Below are 15,822 nucleotides of genomic sequence, written 5' to 3' on the forward strand. Positions count from 1 at the left end.
CTTATTTTTTCAACTGCTAAGCATAGCTTTATGGTATATGGGTAACAGTGAACACTCATCTACTTATTTCTTCGTGATGAACAGAAAAAGACACATTAGCCTCTGTGACACTATACTTTTAACAAATTTATAAAATGACAGCCTGGCGTGTCCTTTCTTTACCATGACACTTTCACTCCCGTCTTCATCCACCCACTCTAACAACCTCAGCAGCTATTGTGTTTCATGTGCATCAGACATGGTGGTGTTATGTGCAGGAACTGACCTAGACTTCTCTCTCCCCTACAGTGGCTTTTTCCACAAAGTGTACAATCCTGCCCTTACCCTGCATTAGTCTGCTTACAGAGACAAAACAGCAAAAACAAACCCTGAAAACTCCAAACCCCTCCTCGTCTTTAGAATCTCTGTGTTGTGCTGGTAGAGGGGGAAGAGGAATAATGGACCCTTTCGATACAGTCAATATAAAAAAAAGAAAGGAGTCCTGGCACCAGTACCAGTGGAGGAAACGGTTTCAATGCAGCTGTTTTCTCAAGGGCTGCACCTGGTTGAGTTCACAGCGGTTGATGTTAGTTCAGCTCATTGGAATGGAAGAGATGGGATAGTAGGGATAGTGGTGAAGACAAGAGACAGAGAAACAGACAGAACTAGTGGAAAAACAGCTCAAATACCGGATATTACACTTTTTTTTGGTTTTCATCAATAAGAATTATAAATCATTAAAATTGTGTTTTTGGTCTAATGATGTGCAACAAATTTAATTGCAGTCTGCACACTCCCACACACTCTTAAACTAGAGCTTGAATCATACTATGCCACAGGTGCAGAGTGTATTTTAAAAGAGACATATTGAAAGACTGCACATTTGCTTATAGCTTGCAAGTGCTTGAGACAACAGAAATGACACTTAGGATTGATTAACTCTACAACTGAGACAGACATTTGGCTTTACCTCTGACGTAGAGATTGGCAGGAGCAGAGTAGCGGGTTCCAGCGCTGTTCATGGCAACGCATTCATATTTCCCCTGGTCAGACTCCTCGCTGTTCTCAATTTGCAGGGCTCCTGCATGGAGGATTAACAATTTTAGCAGTTTTGACATTTGACAGAAACCAAAGCACAAATCTATACCGTGACTCACCACAGAGCCTGCGGTCACTAGTCTAACCGAGTTCCTGCTCAGGCATGAGCTTTAAAGGGAAAATACTAGAGGCAGCAAAAATGTTTAGCAACTCTGGCAAGTTTAAGAAAACTGCTAATTGAATGTTTGTCTGCTTGCATTAGCACTGAAAAAAGACCGTGACAGAGGGTCAATTTATGGTTTAAATAACATGTCAAAAACACCAAAGTCTGATGAGGCTTTCAGCTTATGGAAATATGTGACAAACCATGTGTGTGTCACAGGGGGTTATCTGTCACAACCAGATGTTTGCATGCAGCTAAACTATGCTGCAGAAGAGTGGATAAAAGCAAGCACCTGTTCAGTATCATGTATTTCTGTTCTAAGCATTTCAACCAAATGACATTATTTAAAACCTTCAGGAGATTTTTATTTCCATATACAACAATGAAAAACAAAGAATATACTTTCAATTCTAAGGTTTTACTTATCAAAACATAATAAAAACATATATCTGGTCCTTACCTTTTCTGGCTTTTTTAGTACATACAAAAACAACAACACAACATAATATACTGTGTTTTTCATTATTTAGCAAAAGACTAAGCTAAAATATAGAAACAATGTGTAAACACTCAGTGAAGCCATGATTTAATAGCATGTAGAGCCACCATCAGCAGCAATAACAAATACAACTAAGTAATAATTTTTTGGATGATGTTATCAGTCTATTAAATTAAGTTTGTTTTTTTTTAATCGACATTTTCAGGAATTTTTATTATCCAGATTTGATTTACTAGGGTAAAAGAAATCCTGGTGATATACATTATTTACATTTCCAAGGTACTCAAAGGTCCAGAAAATTTGTTGTAATCAGGCTGACACCACTTGTTAGTACGGAAATCGGACACACTTCGGGTTCTTAAAAAAAACAAAAACAAAAAAAAAACAAGTTTAAAGAAGTCGAAGGACGGTTCTTTTAACTTTTCTTCCATACTCATTGTTTCGAATTGCTGACTTGGTAAATGATTAAAAAGAGCCTGGACCTCGTTGTCTGCTGCTTCACAGCTCCATTTTTCAAATGTTGTTAAAATAAAATAAACATGTTTGCAGTCTCACGCCGGTTTATACGGAGAAACATGGAAAGCTGCAAGTACATGTGGAATATGAAAATTCCTATCCCTCTGCTCTGTGCCTTTTTCAGGGAACGTTTGGGGATGAGGAAAAGTGTTTTAGCAAGTTAATGTTTTTTTTTGTTTTTTTTTAATCCCGGGTAAATGAAGAAGTTCCTGCAGTGGATAAGGGTTATTAATGTGGAGGAATTCTGGCCCTTCAACTCAATGAGGTTTGTGGGCATTTGTTTAGACTGCGGTCTTAGTCCTGCCACAGCACTTCAATCAGTTTAAGGTTTGAGCCACTGCAACACCTTGATTCCTTTTTCTTTTTGTATCCTTTATCATTTTTTTTCTTTCTGCTATAGATTTGCTTTTGACCTTGAGATCATTGCCCTGTTTACTCAGTTCTTTAGCTGTCGGATAGATGCACATTTAACTCCAGCATACTTTGGTTTACAGAGGAGTTCAAGGCTGGCTCAAGAACTGCAAGGACACTGAGGTTTGTTTAGATGAAATTTGCAAACCTAAGTCACATTGCCATGTTAAAAAAACAACAAAAAGCAATCTTTGTCTTGGCAGCCCTTCAAAACAAGCCATACCTGTTTAGTCTTTTTTTTTTTATTGTACTGTGGTGTAAGTTGGCCGGCATTTTCATTCCTGAAAAAATTGGCACTGGCTCCAGTGTTTTCAGCTTGTGAATAATCTTTCTAATCTTTCGAACTGTAGAAAAAATGGACTCTACATGATTTGGACAATTTCGATGATTTGTCCCTGTAACTGTAAACTTTGCTTTTATATTGGTGCTCACACATGCTGATGATTAGTAATCAAGTGCATTTGATTAGCAGAACATTGTTGCTGTATACACCATAAATTTCTTTGAAAGCTAATCTTACATGCATTCCTGCAAACTTGTTTTTATCATGTTCTGAGGTAAAACCTTAGATCTGAAAGAGGGTACACTTTATTTTTCTAGATTGTTACACACTGAAGTAGAGAATAAGTCATATTTTTATATACAATGTGCATCCACAATCCAACAAAAGTTTTACATAGAAGGTTAATGTAGTAGATGAGTTGTAACTGATGATTTGCTTGATGGCCTGAGTTTTGCAGCAAAACAATTGCCAGTGCAGTTAGCAGTGAGGAAATTATTTACCATGCTTCACCAAAGGGAGCTTCTCCACTGCCAGATGGCTGTGATTAGTATTCACAATTCCAAGTTGTTGTAGGCAACAGAGAGAAGGCCAAGATGTTGTTTCAAACAAAGTATAAAAGCCCGGGGTGGTCATTTAGTCACTCCGCTTCCACAGCCATCATGAAATCACCGCTACTGACTTGCATATGGACGGCAGATGAAGCAAGTCAAGTTCTGACACTTTAAGAAGCACGACAGCAAACTTACCTTCACCATAATTTATAAAAATAAAAAATGCATGGTTGAAAACAATGTTATTCTCTTAGCAGAATACATGTAGTGAGTGATAACACTTATAACTTCTCCCAAAGCAGCATGGGGCTAGCAGGAAAAACCGCAGCCAGCCACCATGAAGTTTGAAAATGACAAAAATACTCAGCATTAAATGAGATTAGGATAAGTTTTTCACACCATGCAGTATGAGATGAATTTAACAAACAGGTTCACCACCAACCATAAAGAACTCGGAGCAAGACGAAACCGAAAAACAGGAGTGAAACAGGGCGGGACTGGGACATGTGTAAATACCACTTCAGTTCTCATGACAACACATCCCTCTGAGGTGTTTATTTGGCTTGCTGAGCTCATCGCTGTCTGATTCAGCACTGACATGCACCTGCATACTAATGTCGATGTCACCAATCTGTCAATCTGTCAGCTTTCTCATGGGAGAAAAGTGGGAATACTACTAAAATTTAGAAGGATCCTTCTTCATGACAGTTGTCAGACTGCAACACAAAACCACTTCAGTTTCTTCCAACTACTTCAAGACTTTCTGGATCTTCTACAGCTTCTATCTATGAGGCATTGCTGCCGAAAACTCCTAAAATGTGAAACATCTAATTAAATATGCATCATATAGGAAGCTGTGAATGTACACAAAATGATAAAATCATTCAGCTTGCCCCAGACATCCAACATTAACTTCAGTGGTGTTGGGTGAAAATCATGTTTTTAGTCAGAGAGAAAGAAATGATTTTCCAAAAAAAAACAACAAAAAAAAAGAAGAAAAAAAATCCCAAAACGCTTAACAATCTCAATGAGGCATCCAGTTCCCATGCTGGTGGGCAAACGGTGCATAGGCTGCATGCAAATTAGGTCATTTCAGTTTACACTGAAACTGAAAATTAGGCAGGTAGATCCTTGTGTGATGATGGTCGCCTTTAGTTTTGACTCCATGGGAGAGGCTGAAGCCAAATAATGGTCTGTGTTTCCTCATCAATGTGGGTAACGTCAAGCAGAGCCTTAAAAGAGCTCATTTACAAACTAATACAGTGAACCAGTGCACTATCATTCATGTGACATCAAGGTTGGTGATCATTTGTTTGTTAAGAATCAGACAGAAGACAGAACATGTTGGGAGTACACGCAGGAGAACGTGGAAAAGGGACTGGCGCCGACAGTGTAGATGGACCAGGTGATGTGGCGATGGGAAGAATGTAGGGGTCTGATGTGAGCGTGAGGGAATGGTGTGGACGTTATATTTTCCAATATACTATTCATTCATTCTTACCTCTAATTGGGGTACCACCTAGGTGGGAGTAATTTTAATGAAAACAAGTTTGAAAGATTTGTTAGTAATCCACTTACAACAGTGGGAGAAAAGAACATGTTTTCTGACAAGCCATAGATACAAAAAAAGAAAAAAATAAATAAATAAGAAGAGGCCACTTATTACCACACTATTTTATAATGCTACAATATGGAGCAAGTATGAATATTGGACTGTACATGTCTAAAATGGTTAAAAAACAACATGACCTTTTAGAAGGATTCCTTTTGTCAGACAAATATTGAATAAAATGCTGCACATTCTGGTTTTTGCAGGCAACAACCACACTTATCCTCGCTTCACAGCAGCATTAAAGTACTATGAAGACATTTTTATTCAGCTTCCTAATTTAATATGGCCTCCACTCTTTTTGCAGATAGTAGTAAAATGGACAGTGGCAATTAATGAAAATAGCCCAGAGTAAATAAAGTGATGGACAGCAGAAAGTATTCACATCAGACATATAAGCTGAGCAGAAGTTAGTATCTCTACAAAGTAGGTGAATAGGATGGTGTGAAAAGTGAATAAATAAGCCTGTGAGCTCATTAAAAATTGAGCAAATATGTTAGAATAATAGGAACAGTATCTGCCTTTTCCTATATAAACTCCACTGCTTTTTTTTTTCCTGCCATTGCAAAACTGGCCCCATTTCAGGTCATATGCAATAATGTAAATCCTGATACAGCAGCAGATGTCAGGAAAACAGTGGTGGATAAAAAGAAATGTTAGTCTGGGGGCATTATATATCAGCACATTTTCAGGCACTCTCAATGTATGTGGGAAAGAAAACTAATTAAAAGTTTGTAGCTGGAAGTAAAAAAGAAAATTGTGTTTTTTTTTTTTTTTTTTTTGCAGAATTTTATCCTTGCACTAAAAACATATTAAATTACAAGGAGTTGTCTTAGTATCCAATTTGTAGAACTCTGTTTCTAATTTGAGCTCTGCTTGTAGGAGTTCATACTTAACATTGCAAGAACATGGAAAGTCCAAGTGAACAGACTCAAATGATCTAGCTTCCACTGGACAGCTCTTTTCTAGGGAGGCTCTCATCTTTAATCTTTTGGGTCCTCAAATCTGCAGCCTAGTCTCAAAATTTTTAAGCTGCTATTTCATTATGGATGCCTCACAAAGTAAAATCTATTCCATGTAGTGGGGTTCACTACCTCAAAAAGTGAGGTCAGCTTAGCAGAGTGAAAGACGGAATTGAGTCAAAAGCCATTAATCTTTCCACCTTGCATGCTTTCCATCAGATATCGGTCAGGAAGGCGCTGTTAAGTTATGAATGGGACTGCTATGATCAACAAAGAGTTTCTCATTAGTTTGAGTTTGAATCCTTGCTAATGCATCATCAGTTGGCCTCATTGTGACCCAGCTGCATGTTTAAGGGAGGATTAGGGATTATTTAATATGGTGAAAAATTCTCCTTCTGTACTTCTAAAGGTTTAAAAAGTTCATGCATCACTGTCAAAGACTACAGGAACTCTGGGAAAGTGTCATTCCAGCTTCTGTTACTTTGTTAGTAGCTGATGTGCTGCTGTCAGGAAAAAAAAACCTGTAAAAGAACTCAGCAAAGTAATCACAGTGACAATGACAAGCTGAGTAAAAGTTTCATTCCCTTTGTGATGAAAGTGAATCCATGAAATCATACAAGACAACAAAGGCTTGTTTTTGTTTTTTTTTTTACATTAGCCTCATGTCTAACATAATGTCTGTTGGTATGTTGGTATGGCATCTGCAGCCTGTCTTGATCATGTTTACATTATTAGTGAGTCATTTACACAAAGACCTCAAAGAAATCAACTCAGATTCTGTCAAGTTGTACCTGAGCGGAGCTGTTTGATGCGCCCGTTGCTGCTGCTGATGTCCACAGGAAGCATGTCCTTGAACCAGGAGATCTCTGGGTCTGGGTTTCCACTGGCCGCACACAGCATTGTGGCAGTCCTGGTCCTTTCAACCACTTTCAGCTGGGGGCCCATATCAATGGTGGGGAAGCCATGTGGGATCTGGTTCTCTGAAAATTAGCAAAAAGTAAATTTTTAGAAACGCAACAGACACAAGGAGTAAGAAAATAAAAATAAATCAATATATACATAAAATGTAAATATTCTGATTCTGACATAATAGCTTTCAACTTCCATAAGAAGACTTCATCAGATGTGTTCAGCTGGCAAGGTCAAGGACGAGGATAAAAGGGAACAAATACATTTCGGGTGCTGCAGGCCAAACAGTTATCTGACCATACACTCCCCCACACACAAAATTAGTGTGCGAGAAGATACTACAGAGGAAAAACAGATCTGGGGCTGATTTAGATTTGATAGGGACAAAATGAAGAATCCTGTTAGTAACTGATTATCATAGCAGGCTTATTAACCAGCACAGGGAGTCTCAGATTTTGACAGAGGAGGGATGGTTATAATCTGCCACTGGGTACTCATGCATACTGTAGATTAACTGCCCTAGGATAAGAAAACAAAACAAACTTATTTTATAATACAACTCATGATGCATGTTGGGTTTGTCTTCTACAGTATGATCCTAAATCAGGATTTAGAATTTCAAATATAAAATATATGCTGACATGCGCTGTGTCAAGATAACCAAATGATGGCTAATGTATCGTTTGGTGATGCTTTCACGCTTAATTCATTTGCTCTGAACTTTTCAACTTGGTCCAAAAACATGAGATAATGCAGAGCCCAAGTTTTTACCTGAAATACGGTCCTTTGAGTCCTATACGGGAAAAATATGCAACACTCAAGATGTTTTCAAAAAGTATGAGGAAAAAGAGGGAGGATTTGAGAGGACAGGCAGTGATTGCTGCACTTGAAATTGGTGCTGCTATAGCTAATGTCATCATAGCATATTTATAGTGACAACAAAATTAAGGTGTTTGTTCATTTTTCTCCATCCATCCAAATATAGACAGGCTGTCAACCAAACTGAAGACACATCAGCGTCAGAGACGTGTTTATTACAAACTCTGAAGACGTGCCATGTAAAGTTCTTTGGTGTGCAGAGCTGGAGTACGAAACCAAAATTAAATGGATTACATGTATTTAAAAAAAAAAAAAAAAAGAGTCTAAAATGCTCTTTGACTATTCTTAGACCCACCTCTGAGATTAGGTTTCCACAAATCAGGAGGAGCAACATCCCTGCACATGGTATCCACTAGATATTAGACAGTTACAGATGGTAATTTGCTATAGAGGAGTCAAAGTCGAGACATAAGAGTTAACAGCTATTTCGGTGGAATTTTTGCCAAATTGAATTTATGTTCCCACTCAGCACCCACTTGTGTACTGTGTCACTTAGATTGTTGTATTGTGTGCCAGTCTGATAAAGGTAAGGAAACTCTCACTCACTCTGATACTCACATTAGATAATTAAAAATCTCAACTTGTTATAATAAAAATCTGGGTTGAGTTAAAAAAATAATTATGTGCCTTCTTTATACTGTATTCAATGACATTATATGTCAAAATTACTCAGAAAACCAGTCAAGAAGTCACTGACGTAGACGAGTTGAGCTAAAAAAAAAAAAAAAAAAAAACTAAATTAGAACCCTCAACCTTCACTCATTATGAAACCTAACAGCGATAATAAAGGGAAAACATGTTGGCTCCTGAGAGGTATGGTTATTAGCTCACTCTTGAACCAGTAATCTTTTTTTATCCATCTCCTTGTATGTAGATCTGTCATTAAGGGCAAAGTGTCAAGATGAAATAAGCACTAATGATCAGGCCTTTGGTTCACCACAGAAAAATATGTAGCTACAGGTTGTCTAACAATAGGCGAAGGAGGACACATCTAAAGGAATGAAAGAGAATATATAGCTATTCACCCATCCATCAATTATCTTTAGCCATTTATTCTTTGCAGGGTCCGAGGTGGTGCCAATCTGTCACGGAGCAGGAATTCAATTTTCCAAACGTTACTTTGATGGGCCATAACAGAACGGTTCACTTAAACTGACCTTTGAGGAAGTTTTGCAAAGAAAATAGTTGGGAAGAAAGTGCCAGCAGGCTGCTGTTGCTGCGGAGTAACCAGGTTCTGATTACCACGCTAGAATGGTCACACAAAACTGTGGCTGTAATTATATATGTTGATGAATCTCAAGGAATGTTAAGACTGAGGACTTCTCTGAGCCTACTTTGAGCACTGTATTTAACATATTAAACTACATGTTACAGCTCCACTCACTAAAAACATAAATGAACTGAAGACTGCTTCAATAGAAACAAATGTTTTGACTACATTCTCATCCTTTTAATTGTATTCAATAGGACATCACACCTCCAGAAAAACAATTGGTTTGTCTGAGTCAAAAATCCATAAGTAAACTTATATAACTTGAGTATAAAAGAAGCATGGGTGTTGTGTTTTTGTCCTTATCCTCAGTATAGCAGTTGTTTTTCCTTTCACCCTTGTATTTGGCCTGCAGCCCAGATCTTCTCATATTTAGACCCCCATTGACAGGTCTCTGCAAGGCCTCTTATCTTTGTGGTGAGGCTTACTTCCTTTCAAACAATGCAGAATTAGTTTTCAGACATCCCAAATGATACCTTTACAAAAGAGGATACCTCTATAATACAAGCTTCTCCACTGTTAGTGTGTTATTGAATGAATAGTGGTAACAGCATTGTCGCGCCCTGTGTTCCTCTGTGGTTTACTCTCTCTTGGTTTTCAAGAGAAAGAGAAGGACAAAGGTAGAAAGAGATGGAGACAAAGATGAGACCAAGTGGCTGGAAAAATACTGTCTGGTGTGAAATTAAATGAAACCTAACCCTTTAAAGCCCGACCCAAGAAAAAAATGCAACGAAAAGTCTACTTCTTTGGATCTGAATTCTTTATTTGACAAAAAAAAAAACAAACAAAACAAAAACATTCTTTTTATATTCATCATTTATTACTGTGTGGTGTCAAAATCTTTGTAGAGCATTATTGCATTTTTATTGTAGAAGGCAAGAATCTGATTGTGTAAAACAGCATTTTGAGTTTTTATCATAAAAATTATGTAAAAGGTCTCAAACTGTATGGATCAAATATGACACATACAGCATTATAGGGATAATGTTGAAGGACCAGTGTTCAAATTAGGGTTTATTTGAGAGGTATATTTCAAATTTGGTGGTGGAAGATAACAGATCCCTATGCTGCTCCTCATGAGATGAAAAGTGGGGAAAACACTGAATTATGCTAAACCTAGAGGGGAATGAACTCCATTCTCACCTACTTACAAATTGCTTTGAATATTTCTATAATGGTTCACCTCAGAGGACGTCCCTCTGAGTCAGGACCCAGTTTTCTTCCGCACCTCCACCACTGGGCAGCTGGCAGTGGGGTCCGCTGGTTGTGCTATGATTGATTGTGTAGTGATGCGGTGAAACATTTCCACATTCCACAGTCTCTGGAGTCTCATAAGCATTTACAAGATGTTGATCTTTTTCTTTTTTTATTTTATTAAATTAAATTATTGTAATGTTAGTAACATTTTAGTTTACTGATAAGACATGGCTTAGTTTAAAATTAAGAGTAATTACTTGTGGCGGTATGAGGAAGAAGTAAACATATTTAAATCTGTCAACCACCGACCTAATGTAACACTATTTATACATCAAGCTGTTTGTACTTATAGTACATGATCTGACCCCCAAAATCACTCAGTCTCAGCTAGGAAAACATGTAGTCTCTCTTCACTCTGGAAACCAACAGACTCAATGAGTATGATGCTCTAATGTCCATTACTCCAAGTCAGTTGTCCTAGGAGGACTAAAAAGTGTGTTAGATCTTATCTCCCTAAAATGTATCTAGAGCAACATTTAAGTTTGCAACATGGAGTTCCCCACTGAAATAAACCCTTTAAACTTCTAGGGAGAAAAGGCACTAAAGCTACAGAGTTTTGTAAGACATTTCCCACCCAACCCTGTTGTTCTGCTGCATAGAATATTTATGATTAGCATTATTGGCAAATGCAGGTGGGCTGTGAAACATGCAAACCAATGGTAAAACAGGGTGAAAGACCCCAAAGGAGTTATTACACGAGTCAGCGGCTTTGTCATATCAGAAACCACAAACAGGGAATAATTTAAAAGCTGCTGCAAAGCTTACACATTAATCTAAGATTGACTTCTGCTTAATGTTTGTGTTGCAGGTGAACTATTATAAGAGTTTTTCAGAGTTGTCTGATTAATGGAAAGTGACCGTGGTGTATAAACTCATACTCGTTAAATTGTTTAATGTTAGACAGGCATGGGTGCACGGATACCTTTTATGTATAGAGGAGGGACAGCACCATTTAGCTGACGTGTTGCTTCCAGGGTGTGTTCTGCTGCTGGTTGCTGGGGTTTTGCCCCTTTTACAGAAGCATAACATTAACATAAGCATAAAAAAAACTACAAATCTTTGACTAAAATGTCCCAACATGCCATTCTGCTCTTAAGAGTTTTGACATGAGGGGCCTCTAGTCTTTTAAATTCTGCCTCTGAGCCTTAGCTTGGACAATAACTTCTGAGTCTTTAAAATTAATGTTTTCATGAATTTTTGAAGCAAACATAGTCAAGTCAATTACCATGTCATCAAACATCCATAAAGAGCTTAGCAACTACAAATGTTTTAAAAGATTTAAAAGGTTTAAAGCTCATTGTGACAAATAAAATATCTCTGAAGATTACAGAAACTAGCAGAAACAATACCTACATCCTTGCCATTGAGCTAAAAGGAATAATTGAGAGCTTTTTCCTTACACTCATCAAAGATCGTGTCAAGCTATTGGGTAAGATTTTGCATGCCTTGTCTGCCTGTTTCTACTTTTGCAACTCCTGCAGCTCGCCTTGTCTGCCAACTTGTCATCCCGAGGAGACAAAGACATGCCTTTGTTCAGAGCTCAGAACACAGAAGGGATGGGGAAAATTTGGAGATGAACCAAGGAAATGGTGCGGGCCATGCAGGTTGATGTTTCTACAGATGGAGGGAATTTTTAATAAAAGGATCCAGTGTATCGGAGTGTCATTCCACACACACACTCACACACACACAAAATAAAAATAATAAAAACAAAACTCCACTCCTCTGTCTACTCCAGGCAGGAAAATACAAAGCAAAAAAAAAAAAAAAGATGTTGTGATAAAAGTTAAAAAAGCACTCCATTACTAAAATGAACAGAGGAGTATGAAGGAAAAAAAAAAGAAATGAAAGCATACTAATATTTTAAGTCGTACTTTTAAGAACATTAATGTGTTCTACTTTAGTCTATGGCTTCACTTTTCATGCAGACTAAACAATCTGCTATCATATAGCATGCAAACCTTTATTCTGCTAGCAATCTTACACGGTGTTAAAGATGTCTTCCACTGAGAATACCAGTGTTTTTAACCAGTGTTATTTAATGAAACGCCTTGGATTTGCAAATGAGTAAGGCCAGAGGCAGAGGTAGAAAGGCAGACTAGGTACACAAAAACTAGTTCTTCCATGATGTGAAAAATAAATAGGCCCATTGTTCTCTCAACAGCCGTTTAGCACGCACACAGTCAGCCTGCAATACGAGTAGCTTAGTAGAGGAACTTGGAGTATACATTGGTTAAAGCAGAAAGAGAAACAGTGGAAGGGGGTTGGGCTTTATGCGGTCTTGTTGTTTCACTACTCAATTAGGATAGCAGTGGGGGCCTTGATTATACACAAAAGACATTGGGGAAACATTGGCAAGATCATTCCTAAAGAAAAGATGCTCTAGGGCTATAATAATTGCGGAAATTAAAAACAATAGGTAGTAATCAAAATTATTTTGTCACATAGGTATGTATCTGTGACAGCTACAGGCAGGTAAAGTAAGATTTAGATAAGAGAGGTAAAAACAAGTAAAAGGGAGAGGGAATGGGAGGGGAAGAGGAGGGGGCAGGGGAGGGTTGCATGCCAACCTCCTGCCAGCTCCAATTACCAGTGTGAGTGGAGCGTGGCAGCAAGGGCGATGGGTCTAATCAGAGCCCTGCTGAAAGAGCCCCATCCCTGTCCTCCTGTCCCACTGGGAGGCTGCTGGAGCTCAATCCCACACTAACGTCAGCCAGCGTTTTTCCCACAACCCAAACACACTCATCTCAATGAGGGCAAACACTCCAGACACCCCACTTCCCTTCTAGCAGGGGAGCCCTGACACAGCAGCAGATGATACAAGACTCGCTTGCCTCATTTCCATATCTGCTTCCTTCTTATAGTCTTAAGTGCAAGACGAGGGTGAATGTCATGTGCTGCTATGAATGTTTAAAGTCAGGATGTTCAGGAGAAAATAAGAGCCCCAGAACATGGAGGGGAAGGATACGGCTGGGAATATCTATGAGAAATTGCTGCAGCAGCATGAACAAGAGTTGCGTCAACATATATCAATAGTTAATCTGAGCCAGCATCAGTGTTTGCCTTCAGATAACGAAGGTTAAATAGCAATCTCATTTTGGAACAAACATAAAAAATAAATAAAAACCTTTATGATCTCCAATGTGATACTGCTGGATGAGAACCATCAATATATGTTAATGTTGTGAACCAAACAGTCACAGCTACTGTCCTAATAGTATTACTACTCTGAAATCTGCTCCTTTTAAAAATAAACTATTTCAACGCGTATTAAGAAAGTGGATGCTTCAGCGGATATATAAAGGCCATCTTGAGTTATGGCAAACTGATGTTTGTTATGCTTGAGAACCGAAACTGCCTCTTTTTAAATTTTTTTTAGCCGATAAATTTTTAAATGTTCTTCTTTGCGGTATGCCGTCCTTCAAAGGAAGCTAAATATAGTGCATTAAGTGTTGTCTATGTCTCAACTAGTCTTGAGTCGAGTTGGCACTGAAAAGCATAAGAGCAGTTTGTGGAAACAAAGCACATGGCCTGCAGCTGTTTCTGGGCCACAACACCGGCGATACAGCCATTTGCATCTGCCTGAGACACACAAGTGTGTGAGAGGTGTCAGCGGCAGCAGGAAGTGCAAACAAAAAGCCAAAGCTAACACAAAATCAAGCGAAAAAAGTCTGTGAATTGCTGGATTGCTGGCGGTGTGTCAGCAAGTTCGCTTGAAAAAACTGTAAAGGTGGCGATGGCATTACCCTGTGTTGGGTACTAGTAATGGATAAAAACTTATGTACAACAGTTTTAGAAATCATCTGCTTTAGTTTGGTTAACTTTCTCTTTGGGTGCAATTATTAGGTTCAGTTAAAATTCAAGGTGCATGTGTGTTTAGTCTAAAATCAATTAAAAAATGGTGAGTAATGGACCTTTCAGAAAGGCATACTGACCAGACTGGTATTCATGCATTTGCTTCTAAGCCTCTTACACATATTTGCCATGAAGGGCATGTGAGGAGGGGCTTTTCTTTCCAGCTCTTCAGATGAATACTAGCTGGCAGAGATCCCACTGCAGAGGTCTCCTCAGCAGGGATGACATGGTGCACCCCAACATCAAAGAACCCTGGCCGAGGAGGCCATTGATGTAATTCTGATGTAACGACATGAAAAATGCAGAAAATCTCAGTGGAAAAGAAAACAAAGACAACAAGATACAAATCCAAACCAAACTAATTATTCTCACAGATGAACAGAGCCGGTGTGAACATTGATGGGTTAGGTGATTATACAACGGCCTTAATTGAATGGATTAGTCTGTTTACTACAGGTGGGATCAGGTAGCCGGGTAAATGAATGCAATTGTACAATGTGCATTGAAATGTGCACTGAACATCTTGTCGAGCCTGTTGTCTCTGGCACGCCATCTCTTAGACCAGGTGTTTTGGCAGTTGCTATGGAGATAGCAGTGAATCAGACAAACACTCCTCTGGAAATATGAGCTGCAGGCAGAGGCACACCTGCATGCAACGGACCATCACAAAAATACAGCCATAACAAAAACAGTGCAAATGCTGTTGTTAATACACACCAACATGCTTGTGGTGGCATCACTGAGCAGTAATTCTGCTGTTTATCTAAGAGTCCTTTGAGTAAAGAGACTGTAATGCATGCCATGACCTTTGAAATAATATACTTTTTTTGTCTAGCTGAGCAGAACATTTGGCCTTACTTCCACGCCTACAGGCAGATAATCAATAACAGTCATCTAATTCCACCCCCCAGCTCTTTCCTTTCCTTCCTTCCCTCCTTCTCTTTTTATCATCTCTCTCTCTCCACTTTCCTATTTATCTCTACTTCTCCCTCTTTCTCATATCTGATATCATACTTCCACTGTCGTCAGTATGATCTACAGCCCTGCCAGATGCCCTGTGCCTGTTATTTATGCTGCAGCGCACCGGTTAGTACATCACCCTGGCCTCTAACCCGTTACTGCAACCCAGGGGTGGTCTTCTGGATTCACATGGTTATGCTGACTGAGTCACCTTGTGGGACAAACGCTGCTGCACAGAATCACATCCTCCATTAACTTGGCTGCACGCGTAGCACAGCTGTAGGCTTTCATTTTGATATTGCAGCTCTACTTCTTGCCTTGTGGTCCTACTAACAGGACTCTGATTGAAGACCCTTGAGATTATGGTATTCCAAAGTGCACGGTTTGTGGTTTACTATTCATTTTAATATAACTGACTCTAAGATGGAAAAACCTCAAGGCTCGTAGCAAATTTCTGCGGTAATGTGATGTGGCTAATAAGACAGGCTAGTCCTCCAGGTGTCTTGGGAAAAAGAACAAGGACAGGACCAAAAAATTGGAAAGTGTGACGGTTAATGAAATCGTCCTACAAAGAGAGGCAGTGAGGTGGTTTGCAAATAAATTAATTAATTGATCCTCTTCACAACTCAAATTAATCATCGGCTGAGCTTTCCTGTGACATGTTTAGTGTAATTACGGCGG

At 38.8% G+C, this 15,822-nt stretch overlaps 1 protein-coding gene across 17 annotated transcripts in view; it reads right to left on the reverse strand.

The window, feature by feature from the left end:
• Positions 1-15,822, reverse strand: part of LOC121643850 (receptor-type tyrosine-protein phosphatase F) — a 181,148-nt gene that overhangs the window by 74,383 nt on the left and 90,943 nt on the right. For 9 of the 17 annotated variants that reach the window (XM_041991424.1, XM_041991426.1, XM_041991423.1 and 6 more), the window contains exons 5-6: positions 6,803-6,991; positions 950-1,060 (exon numbers count right to left, since the gene is read on the reverse strand). In XM_041991424.1, the coding sequence (XP_041847358.1) occupies positions 950-1,060; positions 6,803-6,991 (300 nt within the window). Of the gene's footprint in view, positions 1-949; positions 1,061-4,941; positions 4,960-6,802; positions 6,992-15,822 lie in introns of all 17 variants that reach the window. The other 8 variants (XM_041991410.1, XM_041991425.1, XM_041991420.1 and 5 more) reach the window with 1 other exon arrangement.

This window comes from Melanotaenia boesemani, chromosome 8 (assembly GCF_017639745.1).
Source record: "Melanotaenia boesemani isolate fMelBoe1 chromosome 8, fMelBoe1.pri, whole genome shotgun sequence".
Lineage (NCBI taxonomy): Eukaryota > Metazoa > Chordata > Actinopteri > Atheriniformes > Melanotaeniidae > Melanotaenia > Melanotaenia boesemani.